At 28.9% G+C, this 23,467-nt stretch overlaps 3 protein-coding genes across 3 annotated transcripts; 2 read left to right on the top strand and 1 right to left on the bottom strand.

Moving 5' to 3' along the window:
• Nucleotides 1-8,205: 8,205 nt before the first annotated feature.
• Nucleotides 8,206-8,694, top strand: LOC114183176. The gene has a single exon (XM_028070099.1). It carries the CDS (start codon nt 8,206-8,208, stop codon nt 8,692-8,694), a length of 489 nt encoding a protein of 162 aa, XP_027925900.1.
• Nucleotides 8,695-16,187: 7,493 nt separating this feature from the next.
• LOC114185795 (BON1-associated protein 1-like) lies at nt 16,188-17,207 on the top strand. The gene has a single exon (XM_028073713.1). It carries the CDS (start codon nt 16,452-16,454, stop codon nt 16,962-16,964), a length of 513 nt encoding a protein of 170 aa, XP_027929514.1. The 5' UTR covers nt 16,188-16,451; the 3' UTR covers nt 16,965-17,207.
• A 1,398-nt stretch (nt 17,208-18,605) lies between these two features.
• On the bottom strand, nt 18,606-22,734 carry LOC114183449 (E3 ubiquitin-protein ligase At1g63170-like). Its single transcript, XM_028070471.1, has 5 exons — nt 22,062-22,734; nt 20,617-20,736; nt 20,382-20,514; nt 20,022-20,171; nt 18,606-19,145 (listed from the first exon to the last, which is right to left on the bottom strand). Exons 1-5 carry the CDS (start codon nt 22,580-22,582, stop codon nt 18,978-18,980), a joined length of 1,092 nt encoding a protein of 363 aa, XP_027926272.1. The 5' UTR covers nt 22,583-22,734; the 3' UTR covers nt 18,606-18,977.
• Nucleotides 22,735-23,467: the final 733 nt, after the last annotated feature.

Genomic DNA, 23,467 nt, shown 5'->3' with positions numbered 1-23,467 from the left:
ATACAAAGAGAGAGTGTCTAAGAAGAAATTTGCTTTCAAGGTAGTTTATATTTAGACTTATAATTTTCATTGAGTATAGTGCTTTTTCCCTCTTTTCTCTCATGTTTCTTATGTTCTTATCTCTCTCATCCATTTCATCTAGCTTTCTCAGAACTTATACTTTCTCACTGGATGGCATTACCCCTATTTCTTTAGCTAGATCCCATATGTTGACACGATCAAAATTTCTCTTTTTTCCATAGCAATCTATTGCAGTTGTTTTTATTTTTATCTATTGTTAAAACTAAAAGATTAAATATGTTTTCAAGTCATACAAAATAATCTCAAATTAATTTTCATTAAAAAATATTTATTTTCCATTCTATAAAATTTAAAATAGTTATTTTTTGTATTTATAAAATATTAAAATTTTAAATTTATATTTGTTTCCCTCCTTTTAAACTGAGTTATTAACTTTAGTTATAACATATATTTTCTAAAAGGGATGTTATGTGTTACGCATTTTCAAAACTTTATTTATTGACACTATATCACAATTCTAATAAAGAAAAGTCCAAAGGGCCATTTTATTTTTCATTTAACACATGTAAATAATAACGCCTGTCACATAATAATTATACGTCAAAAAACAATGATTTTGAGTTTAAATAAAATAAAAAAGTATTACAAAATAAAAACTAAAACATACTCTATTTACAAAAATTAAAGATATATTGTTAAGCTACATATAAAATAAGAATTAACAATGAACTGGAACATTGGAAAAAAATTACGTAACATGAGTTTTAAATTGATTAAATTGTTATGAAATAAAGCGAATAACATAGAAAATGACGACAAATAATAGAGAAGATAAGAAACAATAGAGAATAGAGAATAGGGAGCAACTCATTAGTCTATTATTATTGATAGGAAGAGTTCTATTTATAGATACAATATGTAATCCATAAAGGAAACAAATCAACTTAGTTAATACAAATATTTACCATAAAGAGTAATGAATCATATGAGTAAATGTATCAAATCAATGGATAATCATTAATTCATAACACTCCCCCTTGAGTGTCCATTGATAAAGAATGTGGCTCGTTAAAACCTTACTAGGAAAAACCCATTGGGATAAAAAACCTAGTGAAGGAAAAAGAGTACAACATTCTGTATTCTTTAATACAATATTGTTCATCACATATTCTATTTCTCCCCCTCATGTAAACTTACATCATTAAGGTGACAGAGTCCGAATTTGTGAGTCATTTGCTCAAAAGTTTTTCTTGGCAAAAACTTTACAAATAGACTTGTCATATTTTCAGATGAACGAATTTTTTTTTGGATATCTATATCATCCTTTCAATTGAACAATACACTATTGTCTTCATATATGGTTGTTGATTCCATCTTTCTCGGGGATAGTCACAAGTTTCTTGCACATGTTGAATTATAAACCTTAACCAAACATATTCACAACTTTCCTCGTAATTTTGTATGATTAGACGATGTTGCTACTATGGTTTGTTTCATATACCTTCATGAAACCATTGTACTACCACATGTGAACAAACATCTTGTTTGTGATCAACCATTGTGACATTGTAAGAATATGTAAAATAACATGCATATCCATAACCCATTGGTCTGAATCTGAATCATTTGGATGGAATAAGCTCATATTCGTAGTACCCTTAAAGTAACGAAGTATATGTTTTACTCCAAACCATTTTCTTCTTGTAGTTGAAGAATTATATCTTGCTTAACAAATTTATAGCAAATGCAATATTAGATCGAGTATAATTCGCAAGATACATTAGTGTTTCTATGACACTAAGATATGGTGCTTCTAGACCAAGAAGATCTTCATCATTTTCTTGAGGTCTAAGAATAGTCTTTATCAATATCTAACGACCTCACAACTATTGGAGTGCATAATGGACATGACTTGTCCATTTAGAACATTTTAAGCACCTTAATCATATAAGCCTCGTGATGTATAAAAATACTTTTATTTAAATACTCAATTTCTAATTTCAAACAAGACTTTGCCCTTCAAAGATCATTCATCTCAAATTCTTTCAATTGCCTTGTGAGCTCATTAGTAGTTTCAACGATGTTTATGTAATCTACATAAACAATAATTATGAAAAATTGAATTTCTAATATTTTCATATAAATACAAAGACAAAAAGGATCATTTCCATATCCTTATTTTAATAAGAACTCAATAAGATGGTTATACCACACACATCCTTGCTTTAATCAATAAAAGAGCATGTTCAATTTTATTGAATAACCCTTTTTAGAATTTGTCTTGTTGGGCAAATAAAATCCTTCAGGGATTTTCATATAAATATAATTCTCAAAAGAACCGTACGAATAGGTTGTAACATCATCCATTAGATGTAAATGCAAACCTTGTTGTGCAACTAGGATAATCGAATATTGCAATGTTGTTGCATCCAATACTAGTGAACATGTTTTTTCACTAATCAATACAAGGTTTTATGAATAACCTTGAGCAACCAATTATGCTTTGTATCTAACAATTTCATCATTTTTAATTTGATTTTTGCGCAAAAATCCATATGTACCCAATGGGTTTCACAACTTCAGGAGTGCGAACTATACGTCAAAAAACCTTTCGTTTAGCAAACAAATATAATTATGCTTCTTTGCATATTTTCATTTTGGCCAATCTTTTCTTTGCCGACAATCTTCAATGATCATTGTTTATTGATCCTCATTGTCATTCATAGCATTCATCGCTATGTTATAAGTAAAAGTTTCGTCAATGTTAACTTCATTTTGGTTCCATATTATATGATTCATGACATAATTTATTGAGATCTCATCATTTTCAACCATTTCAGGTACCTGAGGTTCTTCTGGAACCGAACCATTAATTATGTCAAATGAATCTTTTGGGATTTCAACCTTTTCGATTAAGTTATTTTGCATATTAGCCCCCTTTCTCATTCAAGAGTTTTTATCTTTGGAACCAATAGATCTACCACGCTTCAAACGTGTTCACATGAGTTTTCAACCCTTTTTTTTTCACATCATAATAACTGATCATGTCAAACAAGGCAATCATTTTGATTTGTAAACTTCTGGTTTACCATGACATGCATTTAAATTGTACTAATAAACTTGTAGTACAAACTATAAGAGAATGTTGATAATTTCTCCAACACACTTTCTTTTTCAACTCAAACATAGAGATATAAAGATATTTCATATCTTTTTCATTGTTTGTCTCAATATAATATCCATTTAGGCAAATATCATTAAAACTTAATAAGTTTCTATTCAACTTCTTGGTAGAAGTATAGTAGCTCTTTTAGAGTCTTCAAATATATTTGTAGTACTATAAATAATACTAACATCGATGTCTCACATTATCAAACAAGAGAAAAATTTATTACTCTTGAGAATTGTATAAGTTGTTGCACTATCAATAAGACACATATCTTTTGGTACTAGTGCAAAACATTCGTTTTTCATATAAACGTAAATATCAATATGAGATTTTTTTTTTCAACACTCTCATAATCAATTAGGTGATCAATGCTTTCATTTGCTTTAGCAAAGAAAATAACAATATTAAGATGAGTAGCATCCATATGGCCATAATCAGAATCACCATCTTCATAAGCAAAGTGTGTTTCTATGTTCTTCTCATTATTTGTAAGATGCTCTGGTGTACAATAAGTACAACTCAAATGGCCTTTACCATCGTAATGATAATATATACCTTCATCTTTTTGTCAATATTTTCACATTTTCCTTTTACTTTTTTTCACATTATCGTGCCACTTCTGGTGACAAAATGTGTCTTTGAAATTTTCTTTATAACCATGTCCAAAATCAAGATCATGATCGATCATGAAAATATAAATAAAATGTTGCTGCATTCACTTCTGGAAATGGAGCAGAACCAATTTGGACAGGTTTCATGATTTTTTATCAAAAGCTCATTGCTTTGTTCAGCCATACAAAGGCATGAAAGAAATTCATAATATTAATTGCTGCATTCACTTCTGGGAATGGAGCATATTAGGCGGATTTCATGATTTTTCATCAAAAGCTTTATTGCTTTGTCCAGCCAGCCATACATAGGCATGAAATAAATTCACAATATTTGTGAAATCTCTTTTCACAATATTGTTGTCATGTTGCTTAGATGCTTTATTTCTTTATTTAATGGTATCCCAATATCCATTGCATCTAAATATATTTCAACAGTTAAAATCCAATATAAGGAATTCTTCCTATCAAGGGTCACAAATCCAAATTTTGCAACATTTCGTGTGTTTAGAACTAGCACATAAAATAATTATATTAATAATAATAATAATAATCACCGTCAAAATAAAAATAAAAATAATAAGACGAAGATGAAAATTGATAAAGTTAAATAATTCTTATCACAAGAGGAAGAATATAAGGTAAAATTATAATTTGAGAAAGGATTAGAAAGAGCCTGGATTGAGACACGCATAACACTGTCGTTATAGAGAAAAAGCTTTCACTAGTCCTCAATTGGTTGGAGCATCGTGCTGATAACGTGTTATGAAATAAAGCGAATAACATAAAAAATGACGACAGATAATAGAGAAGATAAGAAACAATAGAGAATAGAGAATAGGGAGCAACTCATTAGTCTATTATTATTGATAGGAAGAGTCCTATTTATAGATACAATATGTAATCCATAAAGGAAACAAATCAACTTAGTTAATACAAATATTTACCATAAAGAGTAATGAATCATATGAGTAAATGTATCAAATCAATGGACAATCATTAATTCATAACATAAATATATTTTTAGTACTTACGTTAAATTAAAATTTTAAATTTTGATGTAATTTGATCTTTAAATTAAAGAAAATGAATAAATATAATTTATTAATTTAACTGTGTTAAATTATGACATATTAGCGTTTTAAGTTAATGTTTCAACATTCTTACTCAAATATGAGTTTATATCATCTCTTAAAATTATATTAATTTCTTTTTAAATTTGAAAAAAGACAACAAATTTTAATCTTATAAACTGCAATCCTATTATTAATTCTATTTAATGGGTGGAGAAGTCAAATTAAAATTTATAAGTCAGAGATTTCCTTCTAAAGTTTGGTCCCGCTTCCTGATTTTTCACATTGCATGGGACCCGCGTAAAATTTCCAAACAATGACAACCGTGTAATATGCATGAAACATGAAACACGATACCTTCTATATTATTTTTAAAAAGTAATACTATAAGAAAAATATATTTTAATTTAAAATAACGACAATAATATAAAAATGTGTGCTAAATTTTTCAAATTAAAAATAAAACAAATATAATTAAATATAATTATATATTGAGTTATGAATTGAGTGTATTTTATTTTATAAAAGTAAACATATCACCACCGACACACGATCTTTCATTGAAAAGCTATAATTTCACCACCTAACAAATTCCTACATTTATTTTTTACTTTTTATTTATTCATAAATATAAAATTTTAACTTTTTAATAATCATATTATTCCTAAAAAGTAAGAGAAAAAATGGAGTGTGAAAACATATAAAAATAAAATAATATATAAAAAATAGGTGTAAACATTTATTGGATATCAAAATTTATTCTATATCTTATTTTTAATTTAAGAACCAATGTAAACCTAATATAGGTTGGAGAACCTGATTCTTATAAGAGGTGTTTCTATGTTTCTACAAACAAGCTGGGGTTTGTAAAGAACCATGTAAAGTAGTTATTAGTGTGATTATGTCATCGATATTTAGGGTTTTTCTTAGTTTTTAGGTTGAAATTAAAGATTTCTATTCTTAATTTGAAAAAATGTATATAAGATCCATTTTAATAATAGTGGGTATATATATATATATATATATATATATATATATATATATATATATATATATATATATATATATATATTCAATTTTTTCTATAATAACAAAAAATAATGAAATTATTATTGTAAAATTAAATATAAATATTTTTTTAATTTAATTGTATATATTTTTTAATTTATTTTGTAGATATTTTTTATTTAATTTAAAAAATAATTAAATTTTATAAAAATAATTAAATTTCAAAAGATGATCCCTTAAAAGATAAAATTGAAAACAAAATATGAATACAAAAAAACTTTTTATTGATAATCCAACACTTTAAAATATATAAGAATAGAGAAGTTCTATAATTAATGATTTCAAATAAATTTTTATTGTACTTTTAAAATTTTTTAAATGGAGCTCAATTGATTCTCTTAAATATATATTTGTTATTATTGATAAAAAAATTTATTAATGTTAGTGAAAGAAATGTGTTTTCATGATTAGAGAATACTTTTGATAAATGTGTTTTCTACAAAAATGAATTTCTTGATGTTTTTGGACGGTGAATGCATTCAGATTCCTTTTCCTGTTATGTATTTCATGTTTCACATTGCATTAAGATTTCTTTATCTTTTAGTATATAAATAAGTTGACACATAGTTTTTCCTAATATCATTATATAAAAAGAGTTTACTCTTTTGGTTTACATTTTATTTTATTTTTAATAAATAAATAAATAATTTTTAAATTAACATAGCTATTTTATCAATTTTATTTTTTGAGTGATATTTTTTTAAATTTAATCATTCTTTAATTTGATCATCTTTTTAAACTTAATTATTTTTAAAATTTAAATAATTATTACAACACAATAAATAAATATTATTAAAATGTGAATTTTAAATCTAATTCAATTTTACTGATTTATAAATGAGATTTTCAATCAATTCATCATGTATACAGATCTCAAGACTAAACATTATTCTAACAACCATAAATTGATTCTCTTAAATATATACTTGTTATTATTGATTATTGTTTTTATTAATGTTAGTGAATGAAATATGTTTTCATGATTAGAGAATATGTATTTTCTATTAAAATGAATTTCTTAATGTTTTTGGAGAGGTGGATGTATTCAGATTCCTATTCCTGTTATGTATTTCATGTTTCAAATTTGCCTTAAAATTTCTTTATCTTTTAGTATAGTATAAATAGGTGGATGCCTTCAGGTTCCTTTTCTTGTTATGTACTTCATGTTTCACATCTATTACATTAAAATTTCTTTATTTTGTAGTATAGTATAAATAGATTGACACGTAGCTTTTTCTTATTCGAAATAATTTACTCTTTTGCTTTACATTTTTTTTAATTTTATTTTTCAACAAATAAATAGTTTTTAAATACATAACTATTTTATCAATTTTATATTTTAAGAGACATTGAAATAATTATTACATACAAATACATAAAAAATAAAAAATAAAAAATGTTAAGAAATGAATTTTAAATCTAACTTAACCTTATAAAATTAGTTTATAAAGTGAAATTTGCAGGATATCCCTTACGTCAAGATATATATATACAAATTTTAAGTACTACGATTAAACATTAATGGTGATTTGATAACAAAATCAACAAGCATCAAATTTTGATAGACTATAACCAAACTCAGGTAGGTACCATATTAGAAACTGAACTTAAAGCATAATTTTCAATTGTACAAAATCAACTTGTAATATGAAGTTTATCTCTGTTCATATGTTATAAATTGACTTTATCTCTGGACGATATAACAATACCAATGACAACTATTTATAGTAAAATTATAAAAATTATTTATATTTTATTTTTATAATTATAATTTTAAGATTTTTTTATGATAAAGATGAAAAATCGACAACATGTATAGATGTCACTGGTATAATTAATAAAGAATATAGATTGCTTTAATTTACTTTTCGCGGTAAGATTTGGAAAAGAGTTTGGCTCTATCTTTTTAAAATTTAAGAAACATCAAATATATTCTTATTATTTAATTTAGGGAAATGACAGATTAAAAAAAAAATTTGACAAACTACCAAATAAAGTAAAAAAGTACTACTTTTATTACTTCTTTTTAATTAAAAAATAAAAATTTAATCTACTTTAATCCTATTTATAGAAAGTTTGTCAACTTTGTCAAAATATTTTTTTGTCAAAACCTCATTTTCCTTTAATTTATTCATAGCGATGAAAAATTAAAAATAAATAAAATAAGAAACTTTGTTATAAAGTACATGTATCACTCCATTCCCTTTCTTTCTCCATTAGCAAAACCCACACCAAGTTTTAACCCTATTCTCTCCAACCTTCTCCCATGGACTCAAAACCCGGACCACACGACTCTCTGAAGAGAACCCTAGACCTCACTGTTCTATCGGTGGAGGACCTCCACGCCAACTGGAGGCACGCCGCTCAGAGCCTCTACGTGGTGGTGCGAGCGGACTCCATCGCCAGCTACGCAACCGGCATAGCCACGGTGGAAACCACCAGCGATGGCAGCGGCAACCCGTCATGGAACGAGAAGCTAGAGGTGGACGTACCGGCGCAGGCGAGGTCCATCACGCTGACAGTGAAGTGCAAGAACGCGCCGAGCATGAAGGACGTTGGGATAGCGAGGATAGACATAACCGAGGTTCTCAGGGCGGCGGCGCCGGAGCAGAACCTGCAGATTCTGAGTTACGGGTTGAGGGATTGGGAAGGGAGGCGCAGTGGGGTGATTAAGTTCTCTGTTAGGGTTAGGGAACGGGACATGCTGTGTTCTTCTTCTGCCAACGTTGTTGGAAATGGTTTGATGTATGACTGATTTAAGAAATGTCGAACCAAACATTCTCAACTGTTTTACCTTGATTAAGGCACTCAGATTATTTGTGTAAATAAATAATTAACTTATAATACTAAAATCTATTGATTCAACTAAATATCAAAATTAATTAACCGAGTGAATAAGATGAGATTATTTTACCAAAATCGTCTGCAAATTTATATTTGACTAAAATGTAAGTTTTACAAGGAGTTTACGAAAAAAAATCCAAACCCTGTTTTTAAACAAGATTTGATGCAGAAGAACACTTTTGCAAGTAACTAATTAAGACAACATTCATTTCTCAGTTTAAGTAGTTTTAAATATAGTTTCGAGATTGATCTTATAATTTTGTGTGGTATGCTTAGTTAGAAACTCAATTTTTCAGAATCCACACATGGTCGAGGTCAGCATGTTAAACCTAATTTTATTATCTAAACTTTAATTTATAAATTTTATTCTGAATATGTATTAAGAGCATATTTGGAAAAACATTTCTTTAAATTTTTTAAAAGTAACAAAAGCTTATATATAAGTTAAAATTAACTATACAGAATAAAAATTAAGAATTTAGAGAAGTTATATAAAAATAAAATTCATTGACTAACTTATAAAAGCAAATTACAATAAGGATGAGAAAAATCCAAAGGGGACAAAACTTAACCGTAGGATTTATTCTATAGTTGCAGATCAATTACGTTTCTGCGTTCACATATAAGTATTGAAGTGAAGCGAATCGAAAGAACTGGAATCAAATTTCGTTACCTGCACTGCACGTCATAGGCAACCACAGTCTGCTCTGCTGACAGGTAGAAAGAATTCCCACTTATGGTGACACCAAGTTATGACCTCTAACTACAAAATATATAAATATATATATATATTATATATAAATCACTTTAGTTAAGTTTCCAATCTAAAATATTTTTAGAGTTTTGTTCTTAAAAGATAAATAAAGGATTGGAGAAAAAAGATGCATTTAAATTATCTTTAACCAGACTTTTAAGTATTATGAGACAAATATATATTTGAGACTTCGATAATAGTTTAAATTTTTTTTCTCTTTCACCTCTTTGAAATGCCTTTTAAAAATGAAATTATAAAAAAGTTGCAGACTCCAAAACGGATAATAGCTCAAATGTGTTGATTGACTCTAGTGATATTTTTTCAAAAATTTATGATATTTTGACTACTAAATTTTGACAATTTTCTATTAGAACATGATGTGTCATCTTCTAAGTGATTTTGAAATATTAAGAATGAAAAAATAAAGAACCATTTAAAACATGTCACCTAAGGTTGTAAGAGAAAGTTGTCAAAATTTAGTAGTTAAAAAATCATTTTCCTTCAAAATTTGAGATCGAAACATTAACAGCGCATGTAGGAACAGAAACAAGATTATAACTACAAGACCTTGTTTTCTTAACCTCCACTAAGATGCTTAGATCTCTACTAGGAACTTGTTCCAATATACTCAACATATCATAGGAATCAAGATTGTAAACGGTTCAAATATGGATTTCTTCTTCAACTCTTTGAAACATCTTTTAAAAACAAAAATATTATAAGTTAAAGACTCAAAACAAACAATACTTCAAAAGTGGTGATATCATTCACCCTAGTGATCCTAAATCTTAACCTATTTAGGGTCAAAACATTGAGTAATATATAAAAAAAATCACAAAACCTATTATTTATTGCTTTAATGTTTTGGATTATTGAATTTCTCTGTTAAGTTTAGTTCTTTTACTAATATATCTCTTTACAAATATGTCCATTATGGTGAAAGTGTGATATAAAAAAAAGTACTGCATAATCACTTTCAATTAAATACAGAGAAATGGTCCTCTTAATGATAAGCGTAAATGTTATCCTATTTATATCTACACACATCTAACTTTCTTCTCCGTAGTAAAAATCAAATTGGAATTATTTATTATATAGTTTTTCTTTATTAGTTGAAGGTTTTTTGTATGAATTGATGGTGACTTATCATTCATGATATATATAGTATAATACATTCATTTTTTAAGAGATTTTTTCATGAACTATACGGGTGCTACTTATATTTAAATACATGTAAACCAGTAAATTATTTAGAAATGTATTGCAATACTTCAACATGACGAATAAAAATGGTAAACAAAAATTACTTCACTGCTTATCAATATGAATTATCCTTAAACAACTCTATCGACAACAGATTTTGATTGAAAGGCTACTTAAATAATAATTTTGATTAAAAGGCTTTATCAAAAACCTTAAACAGTAAAATATTGGTGTATTTTCAGACAAACAAAATACTTTGTCATGTTAAAGAAATATATATATTCTTTTATTCCAGAATAAAAGGCATATATAGGTTTTGTCGAGCATCACATTCTTCGATACCAAAGATAATCTAACAAAAACCCTAACAAAGTGAGTTCATACTCATTAGTTTATGGCGCAGATCCTTACGTTCCTTCATCATAATAAACAAAGAAAAATGGGTCACTGAACTTTAATTTAAAGCCACTTTTGTGAAATAAATTCAATAATAATAGAATTTTCTTTTAACTTTATGATCTGGGCCGACAAAAATTGTAGGCAGGCAGAAAAGATTGATGGAATCCTCCAAATGAACGGAAGTTAGAAGGAGGATTTTTTTTTTTTTCATTTTATTATTTTTCAATTGTTTCACTCATTCTATATTTATTAAGGTTATTTAAATATCCTACATATTTTTGATTTATTATAATTTTAAGTACACATATTTTCTTTTGTTTTATTTTTTATATGTATTGCATTTTAAAAAAGGTAATTATTAATTTTCTGAAATTAAATTGTCTAAATTCTTAATTTATTAGATAATTTTTTTTTGTTCTTAATTTCGTTTATTTGAATAGTTATTTTTTAATTACACAAATCTTCATTGTACAAAATATTTTAAGATTTAAAATAAAAAAATGAGTAATAAATTAACAGAAGGATAAAAGAAACAAGCAATCAATGAATTATTCATTTATCTTACTAAGATATTGAAGATAAAATTAAAAGAAATAATAATAAATTATCTATTATAATAATAAAAATAATAATAATAATATAATAGACTTGTGATATACTTCCATTTTTGTGTACAGGGAAATGGAAAAAAAAATGGAAAAAATCAATTATTCATTCGGTTAAAACAACTACACACCATTATTTCACAATACCATTACATTTTTATCTTTCTTTTTCATTCAAATTTGCAATATATTGTTTCACATTATAAATTACACATCAAATATGAAAAGTAATAATACATATATATTTTTACTTTCCTAATAACTTTAGCATTTCCTATAAAAGAAACAACATGTTTGTTTTAGCTCTGTGACTTCAGAGTTAATACTTCATAATAACTCACTTCTGTGATAATGGACCATGAAGAATTAATTTAAGGATGAGCCGAAACAAAAGAAAATTTTAAATTAAAAAAGAAGAGGAAAAAGTCGAGAAAATGATGAAGGGGGCTTCAAAAGGAGTCGTGACAAGAAAAAAAAGTTAAAAAATGGGAAATAGAAATCGTATTAGGCCTTTTCATAAATTTGATAAATGAGAAATACAGAGATTGCGAAGAGAGTAACTATTCTCCTTTTTTACCAATTAAATATTTTGGCTTTTGGAGCACAAGGAACGAGGTTAACACTAATGGGGGAATGTCTTAAAATGTTTTTCACAATTTTTTTCTATTTTGTTTTAATTCATTATACCTTTCTTACACTTTTCTTTCTTTCCCTTTTAGCAGGTGGCTCACTATGTTTAAAAAACTTTACTAATACTATATTAGAAAATATATTTAAATTTAATTTAATCACATAAATTTAATACTATATTATTTTCGCATGCACCAGAGAGCCGTTATCTACTTAATCACGTAACTCGTCCATGACACGGTTCTTTCGTCTATTGCGGCATTTATAGTGATATTATTATATCTTATTAATATTATTATTATTATATGCTAATATATTGTGTACACTTTATTCTAGATTTATACTAAGTTTTCGTGAACGATTAGATATAAATATTTACTCCATATATATCTTTTAAAAATTTATTAAATATTACTGTTAGAAGTTCCTAAAAATAAGATAACTTTATAATTATATAAGTGAGATACAAACTTCACTTTACAAGTCGATTTTGTTTTGAGATTGAGCTAGACTTAAAATTCATTTTATAACATAGTATGAGAACCATTGTTTAAAAAAAATTAAAGTCTATTATAGGAACTTTCTTAGACATTCTATTTCACTCGATATCGGGCCGCTAATAGACCATTCATTCATTTCTAGTCTCACGCACGAGATATATACAAACCAATTTTGTGAAGTTAGGCTTAAAGTCCACTTCTAACCATTACAGTCAAAAAATTTTGTTTTTTAGTATTATTCACTTAAAGGGGTAGTTGTGAGAGATGATGATATACGAACACTATTTTTTCTGCTCAACATTTATTTAATATTAATAAAATAATATTTTTTATTTTAAAATATAAAATAATTTAAGATAAATTAATTAAAAAGTACAAGTATATATATATATATATATATATATATATATATATAGTTATCTCCAATTTATTTAGGATGTAATGTGAAGAATATATAACGATAAACTATATAAATAGATCAACGTTAACTGAAATACATAGTAATTGAATTACATACAATTGAATTATTTTTAGTTTTTAAACAGTTTATTTGGATGGAGTAATTAGAATATATTATATTTTAATTTTTTTTTTGGATAAAACAAATTTAATTTCTATTTTAAACCAAACTCAATTTCATCTTTAAACCCGAGTTGTGTTAGCTCGACCTTCGATCCAAAACAACTTGTTTCGACTTTAGTCCGACCGAGTCAGTTCAACCTCTGACTTAAGACGTTTTGGCTCAGCCTTCGGCCCAGAGTGGCTCGACTTGAATTTCGACCTAAGACAGTTCGACTCGATATTCGTCTCGAGTCGACTCAGCTCAACCTTCAGTTCTGGTCCATTCTGCTTAACCATAGGCTCTGGCCTAGTCGACTCGACCTTTGGCTTTGATCGAAGGTCAAGTCTGGCTGGGCTCGTAGTAGAGTCAAGTCGGGTCGGGTTGATGTAAATGATTTAGCCTGAGCTAAAAATTGAGATGAGCCGACTTTTTGGACTTGTGGACATTTTTCATCCTAACCAATGAGGAATTCACAACTTGTGGAATTTCAATTTCCTTATTTTTTGAGTGAATTTCAAATTCTATCATTTTAGTTATTTGAAATACCTTCTAAAAAATTGTCAATTGCAATTTTCTTATCCAAACAAGTCATTTTACTTCAAAGAATTTCAAGTTCTCTAAATACATGAATTACTCTCTTAGATTATCTCTTCCAAACACAACATAAGTATTCATTCTCTTTTTGTGTAAATTAGTTGTCGTGGAAGGAAAGTGAAAAAAAAAGGAAAAGTAAAGGAATAAAATGTTAAACAACATGTATGATAAGAAAAGATAAAAAATCATAGAGATAAAAGTGAATCGTAAATGGTATAAAAATTATAGGTTTAAAGTTTGGTGGTACATTGAGTAGTCAATCAATTTAATTTTTTGAATTGAGTTTCCGTTTTAACTTTTTATGTTAACTTACTAATGTAGTTATTATCTTGTCATATCATCTTACTTTATTATCGTCACGTGTTATCTATTATTTTATTATTTTATAATTTTATAATTATATAATTTATATTTTTATAATTTTAAAATTATCAAATTTATCTAGAACTCCATTTCCATTAAAAGTTCCCAAACTTTAAATGAAATGTAGACGTGGTAATCTCAGAGATCTTCAGAAGAAGAACGTTAGAGTTGATTATAAGTTCATGAACATTTAACATTTAGGAAATATGGTAAATAACTTGGATAGACCCTAACATAGAGATAAAAGTGGTGATTATGTGGAATAAGAATAGCCAGAGAAAAAAATAAGGCAGAACATAAAAGAAAATAATGGAAGAGAGTACTTTTCTTAAGATGAAGACAATTCAGAAAACGTACTCATTGTCGCGATAAAATAATAACTGATATGACAAATATCAAATTTCGGTATTGTTAGGCGCATATTTCCAAATGATGATGTTTTTTTCTCACTCAGTTGGAAGCAGTTTAATCAAACAAATAAATTAATATGTATAATTTAAATGTTAAATAAAAAAAAATCTTTTATGAACAATTTTAGTTGTAATTAATGTTAGCTTTTGTTGAAATAAAATTTTTATGTACTATTCAAAATTAATTTATGTACAAAGTAAAATAATTTTTCAAAAAGTAATTTATAAATTTTTTATGAGGTAATCCATTTATAACTTAAAAACTTTAATTTATAATAAAATTTATCTGTGTTCTCTCTTAGAAAAGTTTGATGAATCAAACTCAGTGTAACATTCTCCTTGTCCTTATATAAATATTTTGTAACACATTATTCTTGTCTATTTAACCACGCTTCTCCTTTTCTGGTTATAACTTTTCCCCACGTTTTCGCTCACAGCAAAGAAAAGCAAAAGGAAGAGTTACAAGTTTCTCCATTGTCTTGCACGTTAAGCTAAACATTTTGTTTTCAAGCAGGAATGAAACTTTGTTTACAAATGTAATCTAATTTACTTGTTGTGTTAAAAAAACTCTGAAATTTCTTTATTCTCACTAAATATCATATCTTTAGAATTTTAAATCACCGTGATAAACTTGTCCACTGAGACGCACACAGAGAAGAATGAAATTGCTTTGTAGAAAATCTCCAAATTCTAACAACTTTTGTGCAGAAAAGTAAAGATTCATTTAATCTTCCGTTATACTCAGTGGAACAGGACCATTCCCACTGAAATTTACTTTCCAACTTTTGCTTTTTCTTCTAATTTCCTCCAAAACAGTGACAGACAGAGAAAGCAAGCTCTCCATCAAATACGTACAGTTCAAAAATAGCTGCACCTCCTTCTTTGAAATTTATATATATATCATATTCAATCTTCTCAGAATTTTCGAGTTTGTTAATGTCTTATCCATCGCTATTATTTTGTTTATACAAGACTGCTGTGTTGTATTATTCTTTCTTATTTATATTCAATTTCTTTATTTAGAATTAAATTTTAAATTTAACTCAATTTTATAAAATTGATTTGTAAGATGAAGTTTACATCTATTATATATTATAAACTTTTTTTTATCTCTATTCCATGTAAAAATTTCAACACACTGTTATCACTCTGATGTATATACATGTCAGACGTGAGACTAAATATTAATGAACAGACTGATAGCGGATGAAACAATGAATCCAACAAATAATAAATTTTGGTAGAATAAATTCTAATATATAACTATAATATTATATTAAAAATTGAATTTTAAATATAAATTATTTTTACAAAATTGACTTTTAAGATAAGATTTATATTTAGTTATATATTCTAATTTGATCTCTGTAGAACTTACTTATAAGTCTAATCCAACAGTGGAATTTCTTGACTATTGTAAAGAAGGATATTGGTATCTGCATACAAATTTCTATCTTCTTTAAAATTTCTCTATAGACCAAACAAGCACCAATATTATTAAATTATATTACGAAGCCATTTCTAAAGGACAAGAAAGCAAGCACACGTTTCATGTCTCAGACATCATGGTCCTTCTATCTTAATCTTTTTCATTTTCTGTCTCTGTAAAATCTAAATCCCATAGATACTTGCATTCCTCACTCACACCATGGAGATCACGATTATATCAGCCGAAAACCTTTGCATGAACGGAAAACCAATAGAAAAAGACACATACGTTGTTGTTCACACGCAATCATGCACCAAATTCTTCACAACGAGGACAGAAGAAGAGGGTGGGAGAAACAACCCTTCATGGAACGAGAAGTTCTTGGTTGATGGAGTCAACAGCATCACGTTAGAGGTGCAATGCAAAACATGGCTGGGTTTTAAAAGTTTGGGAGCAGCACGAATAGCGGTTTCTGAGTTTGTTTCAGAAACTAGCTTGCAGTTTTTGAGTTATAGGCTTTGGGATGAGAAAGGTAAGAGAAATGGGGTCATCAATTTCTCAGTGAGGGTGGTGAAGGCACCACAGGAGCGTGAATCTTCGTGTTCGATGGTGGAGATTGAAAAGAATTGGAGAGAGTTTGGGATGCAAGTGACAATGGGTGAGAATGATGCTGCACGAACTGTTACTGGGGTTCCTGTTTTCTGGAATTTCCCTCTCAATATTCCAAGATGAATGTTTTTGTTTTCTTCTTGATTAGGTTAAAGTGTTTAGTTGGTAATTTAAGCTTATTGACAATGGTTTAGTTTCTGACACTAGTTGTAGAAGTGGTAAAGTATTTTACTAGTTTGTTCACCTCTGTATTTCGGGTGTCAATAGTCTCTTTAACTATACACGGATGAATGAGTTTATAATGTACCAAAAAAAAAAACAGTCAATGTTTGTTGAGAAAAAGACAGGTTTTAAAATTTTTGTGTATGTTCTTCGTATCGTCTTCTACTTCTAACACATGTTATTTTGAGCACACAAAAGAAATTAGTAAGTAATATGATCAAATTAAAAGAGAAATAAGTGAAGTGTAAGATGAGTACTTAAAAATTGAGATATAAAAAAATAATGAGAGTTAATAGATTGTACCTTCCATAATTTAGGTTTGAGGTATATACTCTTCAAGTCAAGCCACGTAAGTACGTACTTGTGAACTAGTTGAGTATGATTGAACTCAATTTAGTTACTCTAGATTCAAGACCGTGTATGTGTTATGTTATTATTCAAACTATAGATATCCACCCTTACACATGCCCCGTCAATGGATTGAACATTATATGATATACTCTTTACACCGTGCTTAGTAAAACAATTATCAAGCCACAACTTAAACATGCAAAAGGACAACATAACAATTTTCCTTTATGGAGCTTGAAGGAATTCTATCTTTTGGGAGAAGTAGGGCAAAACCATGGCAAGAGATCTCAACTTCCACAAGATTTCATCATTCATAGAGACTGATTTTAACGGTGCATTTGGTTGAAAAAAATGAGATGCTGAATAAGGATAGAATTAATATAGGTGTTTGGTGTAAAATAAAGAAGAAAAATAATTTAAACAAATATTACGACCTTTATACTATATGTCGCCAACTTTTATTTATCTCTCTTTTTCTCACCTTTTCTCTTTTCTTTTTCAACCAATCATCTCTTAATTTTACCCTACTTTTCAGTTCTCTCATATACTCTACCAATTTATTTTGGGTTAAATTGTTTTTGGACCCTCAAGTTTCAGTGAAAATTGGAATTAGTCCCTCTTCAAAACTTTTGACCAATTTAGTCCTTCATCTTTCAAAATGCGAGAATTTAGTCCTTTTAACTAAATTTTGTTAAGTTTTTTTGACGTTTCAAACGCATTTCATGATAGTATTTAAATTATTTATATTGTTTGACACATTTTTGTTTCAATGTTAACTTAAATACTATCATGAAATACGCTTGAAACGTCAAATAAACTTAACAAAATTTGGTTAAAAGGACTAAATTCACGCATTTTAAAAGATGAAGGACTAAATTGGTATAAAATTTTGATGAGGGACTAATTCCAAAATTTACTAATACTTGAGGGACCAAAAACATATTTAACCCATTTATTTTCATGTTACATATTTCTATCTTCTCAAGCAAACAAAATATATGAAGGTAACATCGCTCCCAAATAGGAGGAAGCTAGAAGATCTCACACAAAAAAGAGATGGATATTAGAAACCCATCAATAGAGAGATTTCAGCATTACAGCCACTAATAACCATGCATGAAAAAAAAATGTAGTAATCATCATATTTTATCTTGAAGACTTCGAAGGAGTAAAACAACAACAAAAAAACAATCGCATGGAAATCACAATAAATTTTATTTTTGCTGTACAGAAATCGTAGGTCCAATCCAACAATGTACACGGATTTGGATATTCTCATTCAAGCCTCCACGACCTTGGCATCGCAAGATATACAGTTATACAGAACAGGTGTGAAACCTTGTGCAATAAATACTATTTTCCTAGTATAAGGCATCGTGTCTATCTGGTCATGTCATAAGCTTAAGTGAGAAGGCTTATGTTCTTAATAGTTAATACACATGTAAGTGGAAACAAACTGTTCCCAACATGATTAGGGGAGAGATATACACGGCACAGAAAACAGAGCGATGTCAAAAGTGCTCTGTTTTCCTACTAATCAATGCAATGAAAAAAGGAACCTGTTCAAACTTCATGATGGTGGTTGCCAACCAAAATGTCAAGCTTGCAGAGAGGGCAGGTAGCATTGATTAGCAGCCATTTGTCTATGCAAGCGCAATGAAAACGGTGGTTGCAAGGAAGTTCTCTGATTTCAGCACCATCATCATATGGCGAGAGACAGATACAGCATTCCTGTCATTATACCACAATCATTCATGTCAGAAGTGGGATTTCTTTTTTAGCAAAAATGAATTTTTCTCTTCCAAATTCAGAAAGTGAAAGTGTGAAGCCATCCATCAAAAATATACAGCTACCTGGTGCAGCAGGCTAAGCATTATAAAGGTAGCCACGGCTTTAATAAAAAATATCCAAACTTCAACCAGTAATATGTTTATATTTCAAATAGACTCAGTACACCAAAAATATAAAGAGTTTAGTTCATGTTTTAAGTATTCTAAATGTACCTAAAAGCTACAACTTTTTCCAAAAAAATGAGGAGTTCCTTCCAACAATTAAACAATAATAATCTAAACATATATTTGTTTTGACACGATTTAGATATTTGCAAATGTTATACGGAAAGAATAATTTTAAATCCGTCCGTAACTTTTATGCAAATCCTCTTAATTCCTATAAAAAAAAGTATTAATGCTTGTTTTATTTTGTTTTATATTTTTTTTTTATGAAGGAATAAGAAAATATAGCAAGGATCTATATATATGCGCAAGAGCTTACAGGAATATATAACTGGCTAGCAAGTATCCAGAAACACTATGCCTAAATTTGCATGTTTTTTAAAAAAAACAAAAAGAAACAAAATCATAATAAAAATATGTAAATTAACTTAAATAAATAGAAAATATAAAAAGTAACAAATTTAAGCAGAAAAAATAATTTAAAATGAGCGAATTCATAGTGTGTGTATATATAACTAAAATTTTGAGACAAATTTAAAATTAGGCTGGAATGTGAGGGGAAGAAAGAAATCTTAACACAAAAAGATATGTATTCAAATCATAACATTTGGAGGATAGGATCATTTTATTCTAAAAAACAGTAGGAACTTACTGCATCCTCTAAGGCAACAACATGTTCGGTGGCTGTCCCAGTCTCAGATTCGATCATTATTCCTCTTGAAGATTCTTCAATATCACCTTCTTTTATTATTCTGAACTTATATTTTGGCAACTGGTCAATCTCTTCCTTCGTTGCCCCTTCCTGTTTCCAATCAAAGATCAAAATTAAGTACTTAAAGGTTGGAGAAAAAGAATATGACGAATGCACAAAAGGGAATGAAACAAAATTGAAAATAAATCCATGATTCGACATTGATGAATTTGTTGAAATCATAGAGATTTACGAACTGAAGGGACAGAAGAGATTTTTTTTTAATGATATATAAAGATGGGTTGCAGAATGCATTACAACCTGATCTGTGACTGCGTACAGGAGAGCAAGGATGCATGGTAGACAACAGCAAACAGCAATACCAATAAGGCATGCAACAGCAACACAGATCAGTACAATCACAACGTCGAAAGAAAGAAATGCGATACAGACCCTGCATGACACAACATGCATGATGATTAAATCCTTCAAGGTATTAACTATATATCCGTATAATTTAACCAATATATGTTGTTACAGATTAATTCCAACTAACCAGTAAAGTTGAGGTGCATCCGTTGTCAAACTCTGGCCACCAAGAGTTACCCAGTAGACTCCAACAGTCCACCATATGAATGAAAGCATGGTATTTGCTGACTCTATGTGTTTTATGATGCTGACAAAACAACAAACAGTAAGTTTACAACCTTGCGTAAGGTAAACAACAAAAGATAAACTACTCTCCGAAAGATACTCTCTTTATGAACAGAATTTAGTGATGCGGTTATATTGGAGGAATTGAAACGGATAGTAGAGAATGAAAATGCATCAAGACATGAAACAATGCATAACTGAATGATTCTAAATCTTGTTAGTTTCAATTTCTTCCCTTTATACCGCTTTCATTCATTGTCACTCTAACCGTCCAGAATGATCTTTCTTACACATTCAGATGGCGAAAACCACACACTCGTGAAATAACGTGTATGGTACTGTCCTTCAAAGCATTATTTCAAACCACAAACAAATTTCTCATTAAATTCATCACGAGTTTGCACAGACAAACAGGACATCCACTGTAGCCGTTTCACAATTTAAAGGTCCATCTGTTCCAGTCTGGTAATAAATATATCCTATTATTTTCACTTTTCTTCTATATTTAGAAAGAAAATCATCTACGTGGGAAAAGTATATAATCCATAAATAAGAAACAAAGATAAAAAATGAACAAATCTCGGGTTTTCACCAATTACCCATGTTCGAACGAGAAAGAAAAAATATGACAATGCATTTGCTTTCATTTGATCCAAGAAAATATAAAAATTAAAAAGATAAAAAAATCTACAGAAATAAAATTCAATTTTTTTTCTCCTATCTTTCCTTTAACTCAAATTTCAAACTTTTTTTACCAAACATATTATAGTTTGCTACACTAAACTAAGAAAGGAAAATGCAAACTAACAAAAGATAAACGACCAAATACTATGGTATTGATAATAAATCATCATGTGCCCAGGGAGCTACTAGTGTTCTAAAGGACCCAAGGAAATGTATGTTTTTTCCTATAAAAATAAAATAAAATTATGATATAATCCAATTAAAGTCCAATCAATTTTACAATTTAATTCGATGAATCTCTGACTAAATATAGATTGTGCATTTTATACTTAAAAATTGCAATACAACAATAACAAAAAAAATTATAGTCAAGAAAGACCTTATAATTGACTACTATAATACACAACTTATAACATGATATTGTACATTTGTAGTTAAATTATACTTACCAGCTGCTAATATTTTTATATATACAAGTTATATAATGTGGTGTATAAACACTTGGTAATAATGTGTACACTGTCCAACTAAATTATTTCTTTAATCAGACAAACATGCTTAATCAATGGACTTTACCTATAATCATTTATAAAAAGATGAAATGTTCTGTTGATAAAATTTTGTGTACAATCCGAAGTATTAAATGATCATAAGAGTTGGTACCTGTTTTCATCACCCTGCAGAGAGGATTCGTAATAATAAAACTCTTGGTCACTGTCAGAACTGAAGCTCCATTGAACATGGTTTGGCACATTGGAACGGAAATTGTTCCCACTCATCATTCTCCTTCGGAACTCAACCAGGACGCAGAGAGAGTGGACCATGCCCTGCACCAAATACCCCAAAATCCACGTCCTGAGAGGAACGCTCGGCTCCTCCGCAGCGCTCCGCCACAGCACCGACGCGCCGATCACCAGAAACGCCGTGTTCCACAGGACGTCCACCGCCACCACCGGCCGCGAGTACGCCCACTCGCTCTGCCGCTCCTCCACCTCGGCCGCAGCCGCTTCCCGCACGCGCACCGAAGCCTCTCCCAGCATAAGGCGCCGCCCGCTCGCGCGCCGGAAGAACCTCGCCGCCGTCCGCAGTGGAGCACGGCGGGCGACTTGGCGGCTCTGTGGGAGGAACGGCACCGGGTCCACCGGCCCAGGGGAAGCTGGAGAATTTTCGCTAGAGTTTTGCATTTTGTTTTGATTTGTTGAATTGAATCTGAGAAGGATCTTTTGAACAGTTCACACTGAAGCTTTGGAATCAGAAGAAAAAACAAGATGGGTTTGATTTGGTGTTTAAATTGAATTTGACTTTTCTCTCTCTTTTTCTAGTTTGAATCACAATTATTACATGATTCAGGATACATAGGTGAAAAGAAATCTAAAAGTCTAAATATTTGGTCAAAACTGAGTTTAATTTCATATTTTTAAAATTAATTACTTTCCTTTGTATAGAAGGTGCATTTTGAATGCCTTTTGTTCAATAAATTTATTTTTAACCTGCATATTTTTTTATTTTAATACAAGGTTAATCATGTTTGAGTGTTACTTTTACTTGTTATTAAATTTTTATTATAACTATTCTTTGATATTTAATAGACCATCTTATTACAAGAACTTTTGACATCAAACTCTAACTTTAGTTCAAAATATGTATGAAACAGTATTCAAGTGTAAAATATTGTCATTAAATTCTAAAAGAGAACAATATTAAAACAAGTTATGCGAGTTTAGTTTTTAATTATTTATATTTCCTTTTTAAATTATTAATATGCTTACTTAATTTACACTACCTTTTTAATGTTAGAACTTAGACTAAATATAGGATTTTATCTTATTTTACGGGGTTCCTCACGATTCACATATTTTAAGAATTGTTTCGGGATAGGGACCGAAAGTCTACTAAAAGAACCTCTCCAACCTGCGCTATCCTTCTCCACACCAGTAGCTTCAGCGAAATCCACTCCTTAGCTCGATCGGCTGGGATGACGATCGGGGTACTTGTCTAAAGTACTCCGATGCTTAAGTCAGTAAAGGGCCGATCGGTGTATCAATATATCTGTTGTAATAAATGCGAAA

Source organism: Vigna unguiculata, chromosome 5, assembly GCF_004118075.2.
Source record: "Vigna unguiculata cultivar IT97K-499-35 chromosome 5, ASM411807v1, whole genome shotgun sequence".
NCBI classification, from domain to species: Eukaryota; Viridiplantae; Streptophyta; class Magnoliopsida; order Fabales; family Fabaceae; genus Vigna; species Vigna unguiculata.
This window is presented reverse-complemented; position numbering and strand designations above follow the sequence as displayed.

Coding starts and splice junctions, on each gene's coding strand:
- LOC114183176 (XM_028070099.1), top strand. CDS start 8,206: ATGGACTCAAAACCCGGACCACACGACTCTCTGAAGAGAACCCTAGAC.
- LOC114185795 (XM_028073713.1), top strand. CDS start 16,452: ATGGAGATCACGATTATATCAGCCGAAAACCTTTGCATGAACGGAAAA.
- LOC114183449 (XM_028070471.1), bottom strand. CDS start 22,582: ATGCAAAACTCTAGCGAAAATTCTCCAGCTTCCCCTGGGCCGGTGGAC. Junction 20,515..20,616: donor GATGCACCTCAACTTTACTG/GTTAGTTGGAAT, acceptor TGTGTCATGCAG/GGTCTGTATCGCATTTCTTT. Junction 20,172..20,381: donor TGTACGCAGTCACAGATCAG/GTTGTAATGCAT, acceptor GATTGGAAACAG/GAAGGGGCAACGAAGGAAGA.